This window comes from Ursus arctos, unplaced genomic scaffold, assembly GCF_023065955.2.
Source record: "Ursus arctos isolate Adak ecotype North America unplaced genomic scaffold, UrsArc2.0 scaffold_3, whole genome shotgun sequence".
NCBI classification, from domain to species: domain Eukaryota; kingdom Metazoa; phylum Chordata; class Mammalia; order Carnivora; family Ursidae; genus Ursus; species Ursus arctos.
Window position 1 is genome coordinate 29,277,163 of NW_026622985.1, and position 24,681 is coordinate 29,301,843.

General features: G+C 41.5%; 1 protein-coding gene across 3 annotated transcripts in view; it reads right to left on the bottom strand.

Moving 5' to 3' along the window:
* Nucleotides 1-699: 699 nt before the first annotated feature.
* Nucleotides 700-24,681, bottom strand: part of ABCB1 (ATP binding cassette subfamily B member 1) — a 96,897-nt gene continuing 72,915 nt past the window's right edge. For all 3 annotated transcript variants that reach the window (XM_026504913.4, XM_026504905.4, XM_044386258.3), the window contains 8 exons: nucleotides 22,369-22,572; nucleotides 16,511-16,611; nucleotides 15,111-15,251; nucleotides 11,758-11,914; nucleotides 11,070-11,267; nucleotides 4,821-5,027; nucleotides 2,112-2,258; nucleotides 700-1,302 (listed from right to left, as the gene is read on the bottom strand). In XM_026504913.4, the coding sequence (XP_026360698.2) occupies nucleotides 1,099-1,302; nucleotides 2,112-2,258; nucleotides 4,821-5,027; nucleotides 11,070-11,267; nucleotides 11,758-11,914; nucleotides 15,111-15,251; nucleotides 16,511-16,611; nucleotides 22,369-22,572 (1,359 nt within the window). In that variant the 3' untranslated portion in view covers nucleotides 700-1,098. The remainder of the gene's footprint in view (nucleotides 1,303-2,111; nucleotides 2,259-4,820; nucleotides 5,028-11,069; nucleotides 11,268-11,757; nucleotides 11,915-15,110; nucleotides 15,252-16,510; nucleotides 16,612-22,368; nucleotides 22,573-24,681) is intronic.

Sequence of the window (24,681 nt, forward strand, 5' to 3'; positions counted from 1 at the left end):
TTGCCCATTTTTCTTTGGAGGTGATAGCATTTTTTTCCTTTTAAAATTCTTTAGATAATAAGGATATCAATTGTTTACAATAAATATTGCAAATACTACTCCCAGCTTGTGTCTTTCAATCTTGTTCGTAGTTTTTTTTTTTTTTTTTCTTTTGTAGTCAGAGTATCATTCTTCAGGGTATTTTCTTTTTTCATTATGCTTGCATATGTCTCCACCACCAGAAGGATCAGCTTTGGAAGAGACCAATTACTGTGAAAAGTAATTCATTGTCAAAACAGAAAAAGAGTTTTATATTTTTTAAAGTGCAGGAATATTAAAATCCTGTAAGAGCCCTTTATAAGAGCAAGGCAAAATATTTGAATGTCAGATTATACACTTCACAACTGCACATCCTGTGCCCCACCCACCCCGGCCCCTAGAATTCTGTACTGATGTGTGTGGTTGGTGTGAGAGCTATCATAATGTAAAAACACAAGAACCAGCAGGATCACATCCACAAAGAATGAAGACTGGTGGTTCCAGAGGACCCACTGTGAAAAGACACGTACCATGGGAATTATTTATACTATTTAATGCTTCTCACAAAAATTAATGGAAGTTTTTAAAGAAGCCTTTCTTTTTTTCAAATGCAGAAATAATCTTTAATATTCCAAATGGGAGATGATGTGCGTACAAGCATTTTAGACAAGATGACTGTGGTCATATAAAAGTTTAGTTTTATTATAGCACTTTATGCAAACATTCAGTACTTTTTGCCTCTCCTATAATCTTTCAGCAAGGCAGTAAGTTACAAATAAGAAAATATAAACAAAAACTATACAATTTTATTAACAAAATCTACTTTGAATTATTCTGTAAGTTTTAGAATGCAGTTAACACCAGCATTTTATTCCATTTGATAGTGTTTCTTTTGGTTCCTTTAATTATAAAATCTGAAGACTCTGAACGTGGTGGAATAATCTTTGGTTGCGACAGGAAATGTTAAACAGGTAATTCTACAGGGTTTTTCCAGTAAGCACTCACTTTTAATTTTGATTAAATGCCATGTTTTAACACAAATATTAGAAAATATTTAACAGCTCCTATGGTCACAGTTCACTAGCGCTTTGCTCCAGCCTGGACACTGACCATGGAAAAATAGATGCCTTTCTGAGCCAGCAACTGTTGATGGGTGCCATGCTCCTTGACCTTGCCGTTCTGAAACACCACTATGAAGTCTGCGTTCTGGATGGTGGACAGGCGGTGAGCGATCACGATGCAGGTGCGGCCCTCTCTGGCTTTGTCCAGAGCTTCTTGGACAACCTGATCAATAACCACATAAGTTAATTCTGATAAAAACAGTCCTCTCCTTTCCTCCTCCATCATAAGGCTCACAAGCTTCCAACAATGGGTCCTTCTTTAATGACGGTATCAGTGAAATAGCACAGAATTGACCAAGCGAGGAATTTGTCGTATTGGAAGATAAGGGAATCCTAGTCTGGATTAGTTCTGAGGCAGGAGTTATTTTTTCTTGAAGTTACGGCAATAAATACAGTCTGTGCAATCGGGAAGGCATTTACTGGTGTGCTCACCCACACGACATCCTTCGGGGTTGCCCCCAGTCCAGCTCTGTAGCAAATCCAGGGAGACTGAGCACAGGCTGAACACAGCCGCCTTGAATTTTGGGATTTTAGTAAAGATAGGGGATATCTCAGAATTAATTTGTCTTTCAGGTACCTGAATAGTCAACTTTTTCTCAAACTGAGAATGATTACTAATATTTGTCTTAAGGTAGAGTCAGCTTTTATAGTGTATGAACCTCCCACTTCTTTATGTAGTTGCCGAGGACATGCCAATGGTAGAAATGGGGGAGTGGCCTCCTGAACACAGCGTCTTTGGTCCATACAAACTGATCCGGGGCTGTTTTTTGGAGCCTGAATGCTCTAAGACTAATTTCCCCTATTTTGTCTGAGGTCTCTTGAATAACCGCTACAGAAAGTGACCACACTCTGTGGAAAGCTGATGTAAGTAACAATCAACAAATCTGGGCTGAATTTTGTTCTCTACCGTGGAAGACAGAAGCATTTAAGGACAACCAATTCAAGGGTGATGGATCCAATTTAAATTCTTACCTTTTCACTCTCTGTATCCAGAGCTGATGTAGCTTCATCCAAAAGCAAAATATGAGGCTGTCGAACAAGGGCGCGAGCTATGGCAATGCGCTGCTTCTGGCCCCCAGAGAGCTGGGTTCCTTTGTCTCCTACTCTGGTGTTATATTTCTGTGAATAGGGTTTTGTTATTATGAAACACAAAACTGATATTCCTAAAAAAGAGTTTGCTCACAGAAAATAGGATGACCACTTCCATAAACACACAAAAAAAGTCTTGGTTCAGAAGCTAAGAATGGTCTCATAGAGGATTAAATATCAAAAATGTAGCTCTAGATGGCAGGTTTGACATCTCTTCTTGAAAATAGACATGCGGGGGGGGGGGGGGGCTCAGTCTGTTAAGCATCTGCCTTCAGCTTAGGTCACGATCCCAGGGTCCTGGGATAGAGCCCCATGTCGGGCTCCCTGCTCAGTGGGGAGTCTGCTTGTCCCTTTCCCTCTGCCTCTGCTCCTGCTTGTGCTCTCACATACACCCTCTCTCTCTCTCACTCTATCTTAAATCAATAAAAATCTTAAAAAAATTTTTTTTCGAAAAGAAAATAGACATTTGGGTCTGAGAATATATGTTTTAGTGTAACAAGTCAATATCTTTATGAGGAAGAATACTGTTACAATGTTAGTCTCTTTCAGTCTTCTGGTTTCATTATATTTGGGACAAAGTTTGGTTTGAGGAAGGAAATGTGACTTATACGGTCTATGTAATAAATGAAGCTTAGTTTACTTATAACCAGCAGGTGGTGCTCTCTGCATTAAAGTCAGGAAGGGAGACTTTTTGCGGGGGGGGGGGGGATTCTAGGGAGCCTTCTGGTCTCTCTAACACTTCAAAAATTTTAATGGATGCCAAGGAATTCCATCTTGATATCTAACTTTAAAAGCTAAAACCTTCTTTTTAATTTTTTGATTTTAGAGTTCTTCCAAAGTTCCTCTCATACTGAATCCCACAGTAGGTAACTGTCATTAACTACTCAATAGGATGATAGAGACAAGAGTTAAAAGGCTATGTAGGGGAGAGCAGGAACAAGATGTGACAGCATGTGTAACCTAGAAAACAAGACTATCATAATTTTCAGCCCCTTGCCGGGCTGGAATTTTAGTCAAACCATGGGCTCTGATTCTGACAACCAGAGTTTCACTTAAAAATTCATGTTCTATATAGGACCGCCTATTTTTATTGGCTCTCTCTTGTCTCCCTAGTTCAATGGCACTCAGACTGAGATCTCCACTGAGGACCCCAGGGGAGGTCCACCCCAGGCTGCCGGTGCCTCAGGAGGCAGGAGCACTGTGTGTTCCATGGGAGGGCAGGGGTTCCCAGGCTGCACTGAGACCGTATGATCCTGCTGCAGCAGGTAAAGGCAGGGCTGTGACCCTGAAGGAGGTCAGTAACCAGACTAGCCTCCTGCAGGGTGAGCTAAATCCTAGTAGGAATTGCTCAGGTAAAGAAGTGGGTCCTTGGGCAGAAAACAGGGCTCAAGACCGGGAGCCCAGAAAGGCTGGGTCCCTGTGACAGACAAATGAATGCCAGAGGGGCAAGGTATGTTTAATAAGCTAGTAATATGTACTCTCTGTGTTTGTCTTTGTTAACCCCTAGCCCAGTGGTGCTCAAACTGTAGCCCGGTATCTGGGCTATTAAAACAGATTGCTAGACTCTACCTTCAACATTTTTCATCCAGCAGGTTCTAATGGTTCATGCCCGTACTTTGAGATCATTAGTAAAGGGGATTGAAGCTGTATCTTTCAAGTTTTCTAGCCTTGGGAAAGACTGATTATCCACAGCTGGGCAAGAAAGTTAAATGGAGGGGAGAGGGACAATTCCTCCTCCTGGGGTCTATGATGTGGTGTCAGCAGTTATCGGAACAAGAGTCTCAAGGAAAGGAAGTTTGGGAAAGGGTTGGGGCCAGCTGGTATTGCCATCCTTCCGCATAAGGAAACTGCCTTCCCTGCTGGTTAGAGGCTACTGAGCTTTATTTTTGAGGGGTGCTTCCTTATTATAAAAAAACTAACCAGTGATAATGGGAGGGGGTATAGACAAGCCAGGTCCAGGTGACTTCAAAATGCAGTATCTAAGGGGCTTAAGAGAGGGCAAGAGGTTCCTTTTATCTAAATTCCCAGGAAGAATTCAGAGGGCATCCATGGACAACAGCTCAGGGAGCCCCAAAGAAGCTTTCAAGAATCAGCCCTATAAGCAGAGCTTGGGGGCCAGGAAATGTGCAATGATGAGAGATTACATAATACCACAGTCGCTCTAAGGGCTCCGTTCTATTCAAGGAGAGCCTTCTTTCGGACATGGGTTCAGTTCCCTGGCTGGGCCCAACTCCACAGAGGTAGGTTTGCAGCTTGGCGGAGAGCAGCAAGGAAGCAGAAGGAAGGTCAGAAGAGAAATGGGGGTGAAGAGGCTGTGCCTGCTTCTGTGGGCGCTGTACTTAGGCTCAGAGGGAAAGGCTTCCTCCAAATACACACTTTTCGGTCAGGCTTGCTCACAGAGAGAGCCAGTCCGGTGATCAGGCAAACACAGTATCAAATGGGGATAGGAAGTGTGGCAAGATGTTGTATACAGGTGTGTATTTTGGTTGTTCACTTCTCTTCACCTTTGGAAACCCAGCCCTTTAGAAATCAAAGTGCGGGCCAGGGAGGCTGCCACAGGCTCTTGGGCTCCTAATTTAGAGAAAGACTTACATCAGGGAGTGTCTCGATGAAGGGGTGTATGTTGGCCTCTTTGGCCGCCCGCACGATCTCTTCCTGGGACACGACCCGGCTGTTGTCTCCATAAGCAATGTTCTCAGCAATGCTGCAGTCGAACAGGATGGGCTCCTGGGACACAATGCCCAGGTGGGCTCGGAGCCATTGGACATTCAGGTGCTTTATCTCTACGCCATCAATTAGCTGCAAACGAGAGTTCATAGGTAAGTTCAAGGACCAGGTCATTTTTAATTTAGCAAAATCAGTATCGTTATTTCATACGCTAATATTGCCAAGTAACTATAGGGCAACATTTTTGTTGTTGTTCTGTTGAGTTTGGATTGTCAAAGTTAACTGAACAAGGTCATAGTTGTATGCTCTGACGAACTGTCACGCTCCTTCTGTTTAACCCTGGTTTCTGATACATGCATTGAGGAAAGGGCCAGGAGCTAGAAGAAGAAAATGGTCCCCTAGAGCCTGCAGAAGGAACACAGCACTGGTGACACTTTGATGTTAGCCTGGTGAAATCCATTCTAGCCATCTGACTTCCAGAATTTGTAAGATAATAAGTTTGTGCTGTTTTATACCACGAAATTTGCCGGCGTCCTTATTCTTACATATCAGTTTTTTGCAAGAAAAGTAGCTGAGATTAGGCTGGAAATCAGTAACTACTGCAAGCACATAATAGGTTTGCGGGTCAGGTTTCTAAGAATCAGGTTTTGGAAGAATGGGATGCAGCAGTTAAATGGAAAAGAAGTAAGTGTGGGAAGGTGGCTGCTGTATCTCTAAGTAGTTGCTGATCTTGGGAAAATGAATTAATTTCTCGACAGTTTCTTTGTGGGTAAAATGGGAATTACGATAATAATTCCTAAACTCATAGAACTGAGGACTGCATGAGGTCATGTCTAGACCGCACTCAGCACAGTGCTGGGCACTGGGTATGTGCTCCAAGACTATCAGAGATTGGTAACTGTATCACTGTAATGGAAACTACAGTGGATGGACGCAGGCTGGGTGGACAAAATGATGGACAGACATCTACAATGTTGGGCCAAAGGAGTAGGGGGAAGAAGCTGCCTCTTCTCTAGTGGCCTGGCTCCCTGGGTTACCCCGGAGGAGCCTGGGGAGTGTTCCTTCCAGCCTTGCTCTGATGCACACACGTCTGCCCAAAAGATCTACTTCACAAGAGAACTCTGGTATTCAAGTGAGAGAGCTACTCATCCCCTCTGAAGAAGCAAATGACTCAGCTTCAGGCTTTTCCCATAGTGCTGGTGAGTGTCTACTGTGCTGTATATACTCGCTGGATCCCATGTGCCTGGCTGGGTGCCCCTGGGAGACAGCTGGCTAGGGGTAAGGTACAATTTTTGCTGCAGGAACATGGCTTCTGTTCGTGAAGTTGGCAAGTACAGGGATAGGAAACACAGTCATGACCTTATTAGTACCAAGCCCAGTTGCCATGGAGACTATTTCAGCATCTATGTTCTAGGCTTCCCTACAGTGTTCAGTGAAGGTGGGAAGTAGAGGGTGGAGAGTGGCAGTAAAAACCATACAAGAATGTGGCAAAACAGCAGATCTTGTGAGATGGAACACTGTACTTGAGAAATGGAAATTTCAGGAAAGGAGTAGCTTAATTTTCTCCAAGCTTATACTCCTGGGAGGAAAACAGACACTGCCTAACTAATATAATTAGACATATTTGAATGATCCCATCAAGTTTTAATGAGTTTCTCCATCACGCTGAATACAGTAATACTCTTGGCTCTCCTCATCCCCACATGATACACCGGAATTGCAAATACTTTAAGCCTGGGTTAGCTGAAGCATCCTTTCTGTAGAGAAAACATGCTTAGAAACCCAAATGTAAAAGAGACCAGTGCAGAGGTTCTCTGGCTGAGGCATGGGTGATGGTCTGAGGGAAGACCAGGGAACTTTGGGAAATCAGCGAACACTGTTCAAAAGATACTGGCCTAAATACAGCTTAACCAAGAAAGTAAACACCTTGGTAATAATAAGGTAAAACCAGGTTAAGTGACTACTTATCTCTGTTCTAAATTGTTAAATACACTGCTGCCTTCCTTAGCACAATCAAATGTTAAATATGTATTATTCTCCTATATGTATTTACTCTGAAATCATGATTACAGATAAATCATTGAGCACTGACTATATTATAGGTCAGGTGATAAGCATGTCTCATGCATTCTCTTGTTTAATCTTCACAACAACCCTAGTGAGGTAGCTGGGTTTCGGTTGTTTTGTTTTTTTTTTTTTAGATTTATTTATTTATTTTAGAAAGAGAGTGTGTGCGGTGAGTGGGTGAAGGGGCAGAGGGAGAGAAACCCAAGCAGACTCTGTGCTGAGTGACCCTGGGGCTTAATCTCATGACCCATGAGATCCTGACCTGAGCCAAAACCAAGAGTCAGATGCTTAACTGACTGAATGACCCAGGAGGGCAGGTGTGGTTTTAATCTCCATTTTACAGATTAAAAAAAAATGAGCAAAGTTAAGTAATTTGCACAAGATCACACAGTAACTCGGGGAGGTAGGACTGAATTTATACACTATAGGTTGGGTTTTGGTAACACAAGTACCTTAGAATTAAAAGCTAATCTCTGTCCTCCCCTCATAGAGGAATGCCCCGTGTTAGCTCAGGTGCCCACTGGGTAATACCCGGACTATGACAACAGGCTTCTGACGATGGTGCGTGTGATAGACCGGAGAGGGGAGACAGGAAATGGGGAAGACTCAGACCAGAGGCGGTTTAACGGTGAAGGTAATGACGTTCGGCTTCCAGGGTCCTGAGCTGCAGGTCACTGCAGGCCGCTGAGCTGTGTTTTGCAGGGGAGGGAGGCCAGGCTGCAGCCAGGAAGCTCATCCAGGTGAGTATTCATGTAGCAGCCTCAAGAGGAAAGGGAGCTGAGGAGCGCCTGGGTGGCTCAGTCAGTTAAGCGTCTGCCTTCAGCTCAGGTCATGATCCTGGGTCCTGGGATCGAGCCCCCAGTCGGGGGGTGGGGGCGTCCCTGCTCAGCAGGAGTCTCCTTCTCCCTCTCCCCCTGCTCGTGTTCTCTCTTGTGCACTATCTCTCTCTCTCACTCAAATAAATGAGAAAAGGGACCCCAATCTTTAAAGTTTCAATATTTTGTTATGATTTGTTTTACTAAAGGTAAATATTCACTTTTGTACCTAATTTTGCATTCATAATTTTGTATTTTTTTAAGTGGAGTCCCTAAAAATGTATAACCGGCAGGCCCCACAAAAGTTGGAATGCCCCCTCTGTATAACTCACTAGCTTCATTTTTCAAGACTCTGCACAATTTAACCTACACCTTTCAAATGTATCAGCTCAGGGGGTCTCAAACAATGGCTGGCATCAGAATCATCTGGGAAAATTGCAAAATTAATAGGCCAGACCCTGAGGGACTCGAGTGAGCCAGGGTGGCTGCTCTTCAGTCGTTCCGTAAGCCATTCTGATACACATCAGTGGGAGAACCACAGCACCGGTCACTATGTCTCGAAGCATCCTTCAAGGCCCACGGAGGGTCATGAGGACTTCCCGACCTCACGGTCTCACCTTTCTTCAGTTCTCATGAGTGATCATGCTCAGATCCACACTCATTCTTACACGGCGATGAGAACTCATTACTCATCACCTACTCACTGGGTTAAGGGTTACTAATTGATACTCATAAACAAAACTTGGCACATTTATTCATGCCTCTTGAAGACACTTCCGCTAAGAATTCTGGCTGCTGTGACCACTTGGCAGTACTTCAAAGCCCTAGCACAAATGTACGGGAGCAGATAACAGCGTGCCTACAATAGACAAGGACACGTTGTTTTCCTAGCGTTTTCAGTGTTGTCTCGAGATGGTTATTGCCTTGTGCATTCAGCATTCATTTCCATATTCTTCTTTGTCTACCCTTCCATATATGAAGGGAGTGGAAGGCTAAAGACTATTTCCCAGACTCCCTTCCAGTTCTGGAAGTAACTGTGGCTCTGCCAGTGAGAGGCACTGTGCAAAATCTGGAAGGCACAGGCTGATTCTCTTTAGTAGCAGTGCTAAACTAACACACGTGACTACGAGTGCAGTGAGGAGAACATGACTTCTTTTTTTTTCTCTTCCTAAAGGGTTGTAATTTAAAAGTTTAAGAATCACAGCTCTCATTAAATCTGCTATTTCAGCCAAAATAGGCTATATGGACATTGGGAGCAAATCAACTATCAACCACAGCTCACATTCACTCTTTTTTTTCCACTTCAAATTTATTTTCTTTTAGGTTTTTATTTCTTTTTATGTTTAAAAAATATTTATTTTTTTAAAATTTAAATTCAATTAACATATAATGTATTACTGGCTTCAGAGGTAGAGGTCAGTGATTTATCAGCTTCATTACAACACGTGCCCTCCTTAATGTCCACCACCCAGTTACCTCATTTTGTGTCTTGCAACAAATGACATCTTGACTGCTCACTCTGTCACCCTCAGGCAACCAGCTCTACTTATCCCTTAAGAGCCAGCTCTAGGCCTATCTTCCTTTACATAACTGATGTAAGTATATGCCCCATCTCTTCAAGTGAAGTCTTTGAGTGCAGACATCATAACCTATAACTCATTAGAGCTCAACATTTAATACACTGCTTACTCCACATCTGTTAAGGGCCGTAATCAGAGTCTGAGAGCTAACATTTCCTTCTGTATTTGCTTCCTTTGTCTCTTCCTTTAGAGTCCTCTGTTCAAACTTTAACAGTAAAATTGAAGCATAAAATCAGAATTCACAGAAAATATAAAACAAGAAAGTAAAAATAAGTGACACAGCTTATGTAGCTGTTAAGAAACAGACTGAGTAGAATACAATAAAAAAATATTTATGACTGTGACTGAATTTAAAAAGAGCCCTGGACTACAGGTTGAAAGCTCTATTTTCATTAATGCAAGTGGGGCCCATATGCAGCTGGGGCTTCAATATGACTATGGAACAGGTGTCCATTCTGTTTGGTCAGTGCCATAACATTCTAGTAGTTAATTTTTTTGTAGAAAAGGGGGTAGGGGAGGGGCAGAGGGAGAAAAAGAGAGAGAATCTTAAGCAGGCTCCACGCCCAGCATGGAGCCTGATGTAGGCCTCCATCTCATGACCCTGAGATTATGACCTGCACCGAAATCAAGAGTCAGGACATTTAACCGACTCAGCCATCCAGGCACCCTTGTCGTTAAATATTTTTAATAGCTCCTCTGAGTACAACCAATAACTAAATACCTATATAGTAAAAATTTCTTCTATTCCTTCCTAATTTGATTCTTTTCCTATTCTCCCTTGTAGTCATTTAAAATTTCACTACTCCCTTCATGACTCCTATCTCATCCTCAGGACCTAAGAGAGTCCCTGACACGCACTCAGTAAATGTTTGCTGAACGTTGAACAAATAAATGTGACCCTCGTTTATTCTTTTAGTTCATGAAAGAAAAGGGAATCCCTCCATATTCTTCATCTGCTCCCCAAATTTGCTGATCTCACTTTTTCTTTCTTAGAAGGTGTTTCAATACGCTCTCTCAATGGTTTTACCTCGTCCTCAGCCATAAAAATGCTCCAGATTCCCCCTCCTGAACCTCTCTCCCCTGGACTCTGCCCCCTGCTCACACTGCTGTTCTTAATAGTCTTTCTTCCACCTTTGATCTTCTAGAGAGTCTGCACTCAGTCTCCGCTTCCCCTTCCGCCGTGCCTCAGCCATGCTAAACTCTTTCCCATCACCACCCCACTTCACTTAGAATACTTAAAAATGTCACAAGTAGCCCATTCATTGCCAAATCTTATCATGTCTTTTCAGCCTTCATCTTCTTAACTGTCCGCAGCATCTGTCATTGCTGACTACCTTCTCTTTCTTGAAACATTCCTCATCCTTGGCTCCCACCTTACTGTCTCTCTTAGCACCTCTTCCCTCCTCTATCTTTCTGGCTACTTAAATTTTTGCTAGATCTTCTCATGTAAGTGGAAACCTAGCCAAGGGAAGGGAGATGGGAGATAAAAAGGCTGCTCGCCAAGGACAGTGGAGGGGCAGTTTGAGAGAAGGCTGAAGAAGTTGCCTGGGAAAGCAGACACAGCTTGGAGCCTGTTATGTAGGACGTCAGACTTTAAGTAAGACAGTTGTTTAAAGGTTAGAAAACCTGTGGCTTACACTCAAGAATTAAATACATCCAGGCATTTAGAATGATGAAAAAGTTAAAATGAGGAGGTAAGAAAGTGTGCTCACCACTGTTCCAGCCAAGGGGTCATAGAACCGCTCAAGGAGCTGGACCACCGTGCTCTTCCCACAGCCGCTGCTGCCCACCAGTGCCAGCGTCTGGCCCTTCTTCACCTCAAGGCTCAGCCCCTGAAGCACGGAGATGTCTGGTCGAGTGGGATAGTTGAACACGACTTCATTAAATGTCACATTTCCTTCCAGTGTATTCTAAGATCAGAACAGTAACAAAAAGATGATTATTGCAATCCTGAAAACTCACTGTACAGAGAACCCCTCTCTACCACTAGGCATCAGAAGACAGTGAACTTGTATTACAATTAGGCTGCATTTGTAACTGCCAGAACGCAATAAATAAGATCTGAAAGAGTCAGTGTTTTTTTCCATGTATTGTTAATACAAATATACTAACTCAAATATGTTCTCCAAAAATACAATGACTTACATATAATAAAACCTGATAAACAGGATTTGCTTATAAACGGGGCAGTATATCTATCTCCTTGTAGCCTTGTTATACAAAAATACTGGATGTTAACATACATGATTAGCATTTATTAAAATGACCTCATGATCTAGAAAGTTTCTTTTTATTACCAGAAAAATTTTTTAAAAACCCACAGATTTTATTAAATTTCCTCTTAGAATGCTTCCACTCATCAGTTAGGAATATATCTTATCATCAAAACATCAAACTCACCGGCTGGAGGCCTCCTGTGCTGTAGCTGTCAATCAGAGGGGTTTTTTCAATGATCATGATGATGTGGGCTGCTGATACTTTGGCTTTGGCATAGTCAGGAGCAAATGAACTGACCTGCCCCACCGCCATGGCACCAAAGACGATAGCTGAGAATACCCTGCAAAAACACAGATGAAGCATGTGCAGAGTTAGGATTATAATGCTACACAGCTGGCAGTTCTACAACCACAGAGCAGTGCCTCAAACAATGAGAAAGAGAAGTTAAAAGATAACAAAACAAACAAGTGTCTTCATACAGTTCACGTCAGTGTAATACATTGTAAAATGGCCCCATTTTTCATCTGTTTCTCTCTCCTCGCCTTCTAGCAATGTGACTTGGCAGCTCCTCCATTAAGAAGTGGAATTTGTTTTCCTCGCCTTTGAATCCGGTTGGCCTGTGACTTGCTTTGGCTAACAGGATGTGGTGGAAGTGACTGTTGCCAGTTCTAAGCCTATGACTCAGGGGGCCTTGTGTGCCTTCGATCAATGCCACTAGCACAGCCCTGCTAGCTAGCTGGAGGACAAGGCACAGATGGAGACAAGCTGTGTGGGCTCCAGCCAACTAGCTTGCAGTCCACTGCACCCATGTGTGAGCCCAGCTGAGATCTGCTATGTCCAACCCAGCTCAGCAGAACTGCCTGGCTGACCCACAGATTTGTGGGCAAATATGAACGTTTATTATTGTATGTCACTGGGGCTTACTGGTTGGTTGTTATGCAGTGTGACTGTGGCAATCAATAACACATGTAGGCATTTGCGACAACATGGACAGACCTAGAGGATATTAAGCTAACTGGAATAAGTCAGACGGAAAAAAGACAAATGCCATATGATTTCACTCACGTGGAACCTAAAAATATAAATGAATAAACAAAGAGCAGAATCAGACTTATAAACCAGAGAACAAACTGATGGTCGCCAGAGGGGGGTGAGCAAAAGGGGCGAAGGGGAGTGGGAGAGACAGGCTTCCAGTTAGGGAATGAATATGTCACGAGAAAAAAAGGTATAGCATAAGGAACCCAGTCAATGATATTATAATAGCCTTGTATGTTAAGGGATGGTAGTTGAATTTGTGGTGAGCATAGCATAACGTATAGAGAAGCTAAATCATTATGTTGCACACCTGAAACTAATGTAACACTGTGTGTTAACTATTAAAAAAAAATAACAGATATGGGCAGTGGTGCTGAAATTACCTTGGGTTCATAGAAAATACGGGAGCTGTACAGAAAAGACTGAGCTCCTTACAGAGTCAGGTATCACGCTGCTCTCAAGATGCATCCACATGCTTAACCTATGACATGGGAATCAGCAGCTTAAAGCTGGGAAAGACTCTATAGGACGTCAAGTCCAGTTCCCAATGTTTGTTCCCTGGGCAACTTCCCCTAAGTTGGCTTCCATCCTTTGTTTTAGGAAGTAACAAGTTTGATTAAGTCTATTGTTAAAAAATTCTTTTTCAAATGGAAGAAAAATATACATCCTTTTGCATAATCCAGGCCTTAACTGGAATATTGTCAAAAAGGCCCTTTGCTTCTTTGGTAAATCCTTTCCCTCTCGACACTCCAGTTGCCCTCCTCTGGACACATTTCTCCATATGCCTTTTTATTATTTTATTTTTAATATTATTTTTTCCTTTCCAAGTTTTTATTTAAAATCCAGGTAGATGACATACAGTGTACTATGAGTTTCAAGTGAAGAATATGCTGATTCAACACTTCCAAACGACACCTGACGGTCATCAGGACAAGTGCCCTCCTTAATCCCCATCATCGATTTCACCCATCCCCCCACCCATCTCCCTTCAGGTAACCATCAGTTTGTTCTCTGTAGTTAAGAGTCTGTTTCTTGGTTTGCCTCTCTTCTTTTTCCCCTATGTTCATTTGTTCTGTTTCTTGAATTACACAGGTGAGTGAAATCATCTGTCTTTCTCTGACTTTTTTCTTCGCTTAGCGTTAAACTCTCTGGCTCCATCCATGGCATTGCAAGTGTCAAGATTTCATTTTTTTATAGTTGAGTAATATTCCATTGAATATATATACCTCTTCTTCTTTATCCATGCACCAGCCAATGGACACTTGGGGTGTTTCCATAATTTGGCTATTTCAACATGCCTTTTTAAACAGTGGGCCTGGAACTAACATAGTACTTGGGAACCCTCCCAGAAGAATACTGTGAGCCCATCAACATCCTCTCCTCTGGACTCTAGAAAATTATACAAATGGTTAATCTCTGGCTTGTCACTATTTACTCTTGTGAGATCTTTTAAAAATGGACTACTCTTCAGACAGGTCTCTCCTTTCCTTAACTTGGAGGATTGATTTTCTCGATCTAAATCCTCATGTGTCAGCAACTTTCATCAATTCAATGCCTTACCTTGAAGTAAGCTATATATCAAACAATTATCTAATCGAAGCCCCAATGACAATGATGCCTGGTTTTGATCTTTTTGTCTAAGTTATAAATAGCTCCTGCATATCATTTGTTAGACAGAGATATTAGGTAGAAATTTTAAATGTTCTGTTGAGGTCGTCCTGAGCAAATTATAATGCATGCACAAGCAAATGTCTAAATAGAATGGAAATATTACACTAACACCTTAGATTGGCCAGGCTTAGATGATTCTGGTTTAAATGTGAAACTGTACTACCACTAATGATGGTATGCTATCAAAGGTCAGAGTCTCACCCATCACCAAATCTAGATGCTCCGAAAGATTATACATACTTTTCACTACCCAACTGCATATTTGAGTACTTTGGAAGTATAATTAAGTTCAGGTCTGTCTTCCCCTGACTGAGGTACAATTTTCTGCATTTATAGCAATGGAGCAGAAATCCCCGTCTAGCTTTGTCCCTTCTGAATTTCTTCAGCTCTTACCTTCTAATTGCTCTTTTTGTATCAAGGAAAGCAAACTTATCCTAGAATCTCCCAGGGTTTGCAGAACTCAGTGTCCCACACCTTCTCTTTAGTTGCCCTGTTCAGAGACTTTTTTAAAAGGAGCCAGACCCTTGGCATTCTTCCCAAATGCCAAAACCTCCTGGAAACCCCTCATTGAATCACTACCCCCACTAAAACACATATTCAGAAAGGTCAAATGTATGAGTCAGCACTGGGGAAACGGGGCAGTCAATGATTCCCCAAAAGAAATGGGGTACTTCCATGATAATACACAGAGACTTGGGCAAAATTCCACCTTCTGAATCACCAAAATCTCTTCATGAAGCTTCACAGTAAGGTTTTTTATCCAGGCATGAAGCATGTTGACCTCAGTTTTATTTCTAGAGTTCAACTTTTAATATTAACCCAATACTTACAAAAGAACATCCTGAAAGTTCATGAACCTGTTTGCCACCAGGTAGGCACCAAATCGGAAACAGCCAGCATAGGAAAAATACATCATTGCCTGGGTGATGGAAAATGAGATCCCAAAGATGTGTGCTTTCCTCAAAGAGTTTCTGAAAAGAAGACGTTATGAAACTTACTAGACTTACTAGACTTTCATTGCTCAGTCCTTAAAACATAACCTTTGCTAGATCAGCAGTGGGGTGTGGCAGACAAAAATGGGTTCAGTTTCCAAAAAAGTTAAGTTTAGTCCTCAATTTCCTACTTGTGAAAATTTAGGAAACTGCCTAATAGAGGATTAACTATACCTCAAAATGTTGAGGCAAAGTTAAAATAAGCCAAGGAAAACATGAAGAAACTGTTAGGGATTCATAAATGGAAGTTCCTTCCCTTTCCCCCTACTTTTGGACATATAAAATACATGCACGCTAGAGTCAACATTAATTCAACACACATTTACCCAACACCTACAAGCTGCAGGGACCATGCTGGATGACACAGAACAATCAGTCACGTTCTTGCCCTTGGAGACCCACCACTCAAGTTGGCTGTAATTATGCAATGAAGGTACCCTATAAATAACATGTTAGGGAAAGAAAGGAGGAAGCACTGAACTGTCTGGGGGAGTGAGAGAAGGCATCACAAAGGCGTTAACGTTGGTGGATTCTCTGAGCCACATGAACCAAATGACATGGAGGTAAGAGCAGGCTGATGAGTGGGCAGCCTGTGGGTCTCCTACCTCTGCCTCAACCAGGTCAACTCTATTTCCGTCTGTTTCATATATTGGTATATCAAATGAAAAGATCTTCAGAAAAAAAAGACTCTACTCTTATTAAAAAATAAAAAGTCTGAAAACCCATTAAGTCCAACTCTCTCCTTTTACCATATAAGAAACTGAGACTCAGAGAGGTTGGGCTTACTTTTTAGAACTGTCACTGGATAAGTGCATTAAAGGAAATACGGAAGTTCTTCACTAGAGAAGCCTCAAGAGAGGAAGGAAAGGCATACTCAAAAAGCACCACCTACTCCACCCAGGTCCACAGACACATCAAATTTCATGTTCCATAGAGAAGTCATCCCCACTAAGAGCAAATAATAGGGTCATTACCAAAACCTGGCATCAGACAGCCATTCTCTATCTGTCCTCTCCCTCCTGCTTCCCATCAGTTCCCCGCTGTTATAGGAACTACCTCGGAGACGTCAGGGTCTTGTGATTTCTCTCCTGGATAATTACAAGTGCTTCCCAGTTGGTTCCTTTCTAGTAGTTTCTCCACTTGTTCCTTACCTTCTGACCAAAGCAATCTTTCTGAAAACAAAACCGATGACTGATAAACCTCCCCACACTCCCCTCCCACTCTTTGGTGATTATTACCTGTATGGTACTTGCAAACTCTGTGCATACATGTATTCAAACTTCTGCTCCCGGGTCAAAGAAACAACAGTTCGGAAGTTTTCGATCGCTTCAGTAGCAATCTGCAACAAAGAGCCCCCAGGCACAAAGGTGAATGAACAGTGGCAATTCGTGTGAATTCCATAGAAGAGGTTAATAAAATTAATTTTATTATGACATATTATTTGTTATGACCTATGAGCTTCTTCACTATGAGAAAGGAAACCCATTTATCAAATCAAATTTTAGATAGATCTGGAAGGAAGATTGGCTAATTCAATCTCCTCTTTATAGAGAGAGAAGCTAAGGCTTCAAGAGATGAGGACACTTAGCTGAAGCCACATAGCTTTCTTTACAGAGGAAAACTAACCTGAGAACTCAGTATTTTACATCTATCACAGTGCTCTTTCTTCTATGTTGGTCACATTTTAGGTTTATGATTATTTCATATATTTTTTAAATGTGATGTTATATTTTTCTCTTTATAACTATCATTCATGACAACTGAGGACTATTTGGAAAATATTGAAAAGATAAAAAAGTGAATAAAAAGCTCCATATATGTATATTTTATATATTAGCTTATATATATCTTTTTCTAAGCATGTATGTACTTAACAAAATTGGGACCAAATTCTCTTTTTGGCCTTTATGTCATTATTTTTTACCTTAACAAATATCAGGAGCATTTTCCAAGGTCATTAAATATACATTAATAATGTGATGTGTAATGGGCCACATAATATCCCAGCCAGTTAAGCCTTCTTTTATGGTTGAAAAAGGTTCTCCATTCTCTTCCTATTAAAAATAATGCTGTGACAAACATCCTTACACATAAACCTTTGTCCAAAGTAAATTATTTTCTTGAGAGAAGTTCTTAAAAGTAAAATTACAAGGTCAAAGGGAATAAATGAATTTTTAAGGAACATGGCATATATTATCCATTTGTTTTCCAGAAAGTTTCCCTCATTCTGTTATTTTTTTAATTAAATGCAACTTCCAACAAGTCTTTGTAATTAGGACAAATATATTCTTTTGGAGTCTGGGTAAAGCGCTGTAGAAAACATGAAAAATTCCAGTGCACAAAATGAGATTTCAGCCTGTATCAGCCATGGGACTTGGAAATCTCTGTGTCTCGGTCTCCTCATATGTAAAATGAGGGGGATGGACAAGAAGGTCCTGAAGTCCCCTTTACCTCTGTAATTCTAAGAGAAATAACTTTTAAAACTATAAGTCTAAATTATAAATCAGTGAGTAAGGGAAATCACTCTTCTATGAAGATGTCCTTCCTTTCTCTGGCCTGTACACTGGTCAGAATGGATTCTTTTTCTTTTTCTTTTTTAAGCAGGGAGAAGGACAGAGGGAGAGGGAGACAATCTTAAGCAGGCACCGCGCCCATCATGGAGGCTGACACGTGGTTCGATCTCACGACCCTGAGATCAAGACCTGAGCCAAAATCAAGAGTCGGATGCTTTAGCAGACTGAGCCATCCAGGTGCCCCATGGTCAGAAGTGATTCCAATAAAGACATTCATTTACAGTTGAATGATTTACAGCTTAAAAATCATAAACATGAATCCTCACTTATTTCTTACTAAATCCTTTATAGATTACCTAACTTCAAAGAGAAAAGCAAATATTTGACACATCATAAGTCAGTTTTAAAGAGTAATGCAAAGACCTATTAGAAGAAAAACAATAATACCATATACTTAAAAACAAAAACTTATTTAAAAAATAAAGTTTAAAATATTATACTCTGACCGGATTAGGCCAAGAATATCGAACTATGTTTACCATAAGCTACTAACAAAGGTAGGAAAATGTCCAGATTCAATTTATGTTAAAATATTTTATAAAAATCTGTACACACTATGACAATAATATACATTTATTTTAGAAAATCCTAAAAGTACAGAAAACAAAAAGAGGAACAAATTCACCTCCAGTCAAATCCACACACAATCCTTGTTCAGACCCATGTTAGAAATATTTTCAGTGATAACGCTCCCAACAAACGGAAAGATTCTTTGCATGAGTAAGGAAATTCAACAAATTATAACATCTGCTGAAAAACAGATTTTACTGTAAATTTCAATGTGGTTTCTTTTTTTTTTTTTTTTTTTTTAAAGATTTTATTTATTTATTTGACAGAGAGAGAGAGACAGCCAGCGAGAGAGGGAACACAAGCAGGGGGAGTGGGAGAGGAAGAAGCAGGCTCGTAGCGGAGGAGCCTGATGTGGGACTCGATCCCGGAACGCCGGGATCACGCCCTGAGCCGAAGGCAGGCGCTTAACCGCTGTGCCACCCAGGCGCCCCTTCAATGTGGTTTCTAAGACATATTTTCTGTGCACCATGTTCTAAGGCAGGTGTGTTTTGTTTGTGATTTGGTCTGTAAATGTGGTCACTCGTAGAGGGTGTAAACAGCCCAATACAAGTGAGTTTATGAGTCACAGACCTCGCGTAGTGACTAAAACAATATAGTAATCACTTCACCATCATCTTTATCTTGCCTCATGGTGAAGCAATTAGGAAAAGGTTTAATTAGTACTCTGCATCCTCACAGCTTCATTTTTCCAAGAGTTTTAAATAGAAACTCAGTAACCACTATGAGGAGAGAGAACTTTTTTTTAAAAGATTTATTTATTTGTTTGTTTATTTGTTTATTTAGAGAAGACAGAGAGCCGGGGGAGGGGCAAAGGGAGAAGGAGAATCTCAAGCAGACTCCCCACCCAGCACAGAGCCGGACTTGGGTTCCATCTTCACGACCGACAAGATCACGACCTATGAAATCACCACCTGAGCCAAAACCAAGACTCAGATGCTTAACAGACTGAGCCATCCAGACCCTCCAAGGAAAGAGAACTTCTGTGAGAAGAGTAAATAGCATTGAGTTTCCTTCAGTAGCCATCATGAACTAAATAATTTTGAAGAAAACAATATATTTTTTTTTTCTAGAAAGAAAAAAAACCCTCCTCGCACTTCTCTTCCTAGCTTCAAATAAACTGAGGTTTGATTATGGCTTTTATTTCTGAAAAGGAAAAAGCATCTATTTTATTAAGATGTTCACGAGTCAATAATAATGTAACAGAAGTCGACGGAGCACAGGCAGGGTAGAGGTTATGAGCAGGCTGACACCACAAGATCTTGCTCTGGAATCTTGGGGCTGCTCTGTCCCTGTAAGGGCAAACCAACAGACATAGTCCTGGTCCCCATGGAGCTTATGTCTTCATAAGGAAGACAGTGCATTAATCAATAAACAAAGAAATAGCAGAGAAACATCAAGTGCTGAGAAGTGTCATGAATTAATTCAAGTGTCAGGAAAGGCCTCTCCGAAGAGGTAATAATGCTGAGATCTAAATAATATAAAGGAACCAGCCATGGGAAGATCAGAGGGAGCCAACTTGGAATGTTCCAGGAACTGAAAGGGAGCCCCTGAGGCCAGAGCAGGGTGGACGCAGGAGAGAGTCAGGAAAGATGTGTTCATAGAAGTTGTCAGGGGGCTAAGTCATGCAAAGTCTTATAAACCAAAAAGTTGATTTTCTTCCAAGTGTGATTAGAAGCCACTGGAGGGTTTTAAGTTGGTAACCGGTTAGCGTGATCTTATTTGTGTTTGTAAAGAGACCAGTGTGGCTTCTGTGAGAAGACTGTAGAAAGTGGGTGGACAAGAAAGGAAGGAGTGGAAGCAGGAGATCAGTTAGAACTATTGCTATGTGATTTGGGCAAGTTACTCAACTTCTCTGAACCTTGGGTTTTATCATCTAATAGGAAGAATTCAAAAGTGTGATTAAGATTATCAAATGAGAAAATACACGCAGAGCTGCTCGCATGATGCCTCATATAATAAACAGTAAATGGTAATCTGGGAATGAGGAGCTTTGGGAGTTGATTTTCAAAATTACGTAGACCGGATGGTCCTGCAACAGCACTTTCCCTACTTGCTCTTACCAGTCTCATGAAACACCAGTGAGTCAGAGCACTTATCTCACCTCTGACCTTTGCTCAGTGAACCTGCCACATTCACACATAACCACGTCCATCTGCACCCCTTCCTTGCCCCCTGGGACAGAACTCCAAGAGTCTTAAATCTGATGGGCCGCTTCAGAAGTGCTAACCCGTGATGTCGAATGAATTACCTGATAACTGAGCGCCTTGATCACCTTCTTCCTCTAAATGACCTAAGGCTCCTCTCTGGGACATTTTGAACACCTCAGGAAATGACGATACTACTAAACACTAATACATTTTCTTTGTATACATTTTGTCCTAGATTTTTCCGTCTTCTCCTCACATGAAAAGTCAATGCCACAGGTAGAAAAAGCAAGACCGTAGGATATTAAATGAAGTGATTGGTCACAGAACATGTTCCCTGACAGGGGCCGATGCGACAGGGGCCAGCCCACGACCAGAGGCTGGTGGGTTAGCACGGCCCTGCTACAGCTCGGGACTGGGTCTCTGATGGCCTGAAGGGGAGCCTCACATGAGGCCTTTCTCCGAAAGACACTAGTTAGGAAGCACTAAAACTGGTCCAAAGGAATTTCCTGCAGGAATCCTAAGGATCAGGATAAAAGTCTGAGGAGATGGCTGGGAAGCAGAGGGTAAAGTGTCGGTGGTGATGATTAACTTCCATAAAGTTCCCTCTTTATCACTCTTCATTCTCTGGTGAGGTGCCTGGCCCGGAAACAAAGTACCCCAGACACACGGCCTAGATGGCCAGAGCCACTGGATCTTTCTGGGTCCCTGCCCAACTCTTAGGAACCTTGGAGGGTCCATTAAATAGAAGTATCCCTACCCAGTTCTGGGGGTCAGTCATGAACTGACAACTTATATTTCTGCAATGATACAAACCATGGGCTATCAGATTTGTTTGGCCATCAGCAGACCTCCCTGTTTCTTCTCAGAGGCACAATTTTGGATCCTGGCTCTGAGGCTTATCAACTCTAAGGCACTGTGGCCATTACCCACTGTGCCTCAGCTTCCCCTGAAAAAGGAGCTAATAATAGAGCCTACTTCCTAGGGTCACAACAAAAGGTGAAAATTGCCAAGGAAACACAGTAAATGCCATACAAGCATTTGTTTAAAAACAACAACTTGGGGTGCCTGGGTGGCTCAGTCGTTAAGCGGCTGCCTTCGGCTCAGGGAGTGGTCCTGGGGTTCTGGGACCGAGCCCCATGTCGGGCTCTTCCGCTATGAGCCTGCTTCTTCCTCTCCCACTCCCCCTGCTTGTGTTTCCTCTCTCTCTCTCAAATAACTAAATAAAATCTTAAAAAAAAAAAAAAAAACAACGACAACAACAACAAATAAATAAATATGTAGGAAGAGAATGAGAAGAAAGAGGAGAAGGAGGAAGAGAAGAAGAAGAAAAAGTAGCAGCAGCAGTAGGGTAAAGATAAACAGAAACAACAGGTCAGCAGGAGGCCTGATAAAAAGGAAAGAATGCTAGTAATTTAAGCCTGATAGAATAAATACCTTTAGGACTTTTCCATATTTGAATCCTCTCCCTATCATATGTAATTAAATGGGGCCGCTCTCCTCAATAAAGGAATGGATTTCAGCTTGCTTGAGGGAAAGAAGTGGGGGGCGGAGAGGGTGTAGAGGAAGAGGGTGAAGACAATGGTTCCAAAGGAGAAAAGCCTAATAAAATTAGGGATCAGCTTGTGAGCCTCAAAATTTGTGTTTCCTTTTCTTCAGTTTCCAGTCTTCTTCCAGTCAAGTGACACTGCTTTAAGGAATGGTTATAAAAACATTCTCCAAGCATAGGAAGTAGCAGTGAGTAACAGAACAACACTGATTAGAATATTTTACTCTATTAGATCAGCAGTTATATTTAGGTTGACTCACCTTCCCAGCACCTTCCAGTTCTTTCTTATCTTTCAGTGCTTGTCCAGACAACATTTTCATTTCAACAACTCCCGCTATTGCAATGATGGGTACAATTGCTAAGAGTAAAAGTGTTAATTGCCAGCCATAGATTAAGGATATAATAATGCCTGTCCCAAGATTTGCTATATTCTGGGTAATTACAGCAAGCCTGGAACCAATAGCCTACAAAACAAAGACACAAAACAAATTAGAGAAGCGCTTTCATATTCTCTTTAAGACCCATGCCTATATTTTCTTTAGGATTATGACATTTCAGCTTCATGAAAGTCTATTAATTATCTTCTCAGTTATAAAATAAAAATGACAAGTCTATTTCGTTTCTAAAATGAAGATTTCCATGACTTCAGAGTAAATACGGAAAGTAGAAGATCAATAATTCAGAGTTAAATTACATATTTCTATCTCTTCTAACTTTTTTTTAAGTAGGCTCTACGTCAACATGGGGCTTGAACTCATGACCCTGAGATCAAGACCTGAGCTGAGATCAAGAGTTGGACGTTTAACCAAATGAGCCACCCGAGGCACCTCTCTCTTCTAATTTTTAATACCAAGAAAATTTTCACTGATCAATGAAACCATGATCACTAAAGCAAGCTCTTCAAATTAACAAGATAAAATAGACAGTTAAGACTGGAAATGTTGGAAATTTCCAACGTTAGATACAAAGCAACACATAAGTTAAGTCTAATATTTGTCATTAAGGATATCCAATTATATCTGGGCCTCTTTGAGATGCTTATTGTGTTTAATTTAACCTGCATTTGATTTGGAAAAACTACACAGAGCTGAAGGGTATGGAATTTAATTTAGGCTATTAAGTGGGCATCAGAGCCTTTAGTTTGAGTGCCAGAGGGGAGTGTGAAGCATGACTTTTGGTAGCATGCAGTGACTTCCAGTTCTAAAGCCAGAAGTCAAACTATAAAGTGAAATCAGTCTACTACTCCAAACCGTACTTTTCTACCTTACAAACACCCGGAGCCCTCAATCCATTCCAAAGTCCGGCTCTGGTGCCCAGATCTGGAAATGGCCCATGTTTTTTCATCTCCTGAACTTCCCTCTGCCTGAGTGGGGCAGTCTCAGGTATAGATTACGATGCAGTAGAGTCCAGACTGGTCACTACCTCCTCTGTGACTTTGGACAAATTTCTTCCAACCCTCAAAATGAACAAATACGTTGATTAATAACCAAAACTCTCAGCCCTAAATGTTAGGACAGAATCCTTTATAACTCACTTCTCTATCACTCCACTGTCAATCCTCTGAAATCATTCAACACTTGTGTGATATAAACACTAGACCAGTCAATAGGGGCCAAGTGTATTACAACTACCTGGAGCCTCTGCACATTCAATTCTATGCCAGGAATTGCACCAGACAGCATGAATAATGGAGCATTTCTTTTTCTTTGATGCAGCCACTGAGTTTATATCAAAGGGATGCTTAACCAATCGGCTTAAGTCAAAGAATGAAGTGGATTTCAGAGCCAGCTCTCTGCATTTGCACATTTTCAATCTAAAAGTCAAAGGTTACAACCCAGACACAGTCTGTGGCACAAGGACAATGTAGACTGCTCCTGTTCTCAGAATCTACAAGTCCTAGCCAGAACTCATTTCCCACAGCAACTGAGAGAAGCGCTCAGAACACACCCCAGGTTCACGGCAGGTGAACGATTCTAGCACATTAATTCAGACATATGAATGTTCAGGTTTGCCTGGCAGTCAAGGCCATGAAAATAGAATGGATCAGAGATGACAAATTCTTCTCTAATGTACATGCAAGGTGAACGAAAAGATCGAGAACCTTAAGCTGGTGGGGTGTGGGAAGATTAAGCTCCTTGGCTTAACTTGATTTAGCACTTAGAGCCATGGTGCTGGTTACCATTCCTTATTCTAGAGACTAACTCGGTTCCACATCTATTCCTCACGTAGAGTAGGAGTCTAGAATTGGGCAGATCACAATGAATGGGACAGCATAGATTAGTAGTAGCCTGGTAGTTTTCATTTCAAAAAAGTAGAGCTGAGAGAAGATAACACTCCCAAAAACTACAGCCCAAGTGTGAAACAGGGTCAGACAAAAATAGACTAACACTTGAAACCCACTAAGACCCCTCGTTACCTCTCCACCTCACTGTACATTCAAGTAATTCTATCTCACTTCCTCTTCTACTCATTTTTCTGCCCATTCTTCCTTGTTACTCCCTGCCCTGCTATTTATTTCCTCCTCCAAACATGACCATATTGCTAGAAATCTAATTTAAAACATTTGTGCTTAC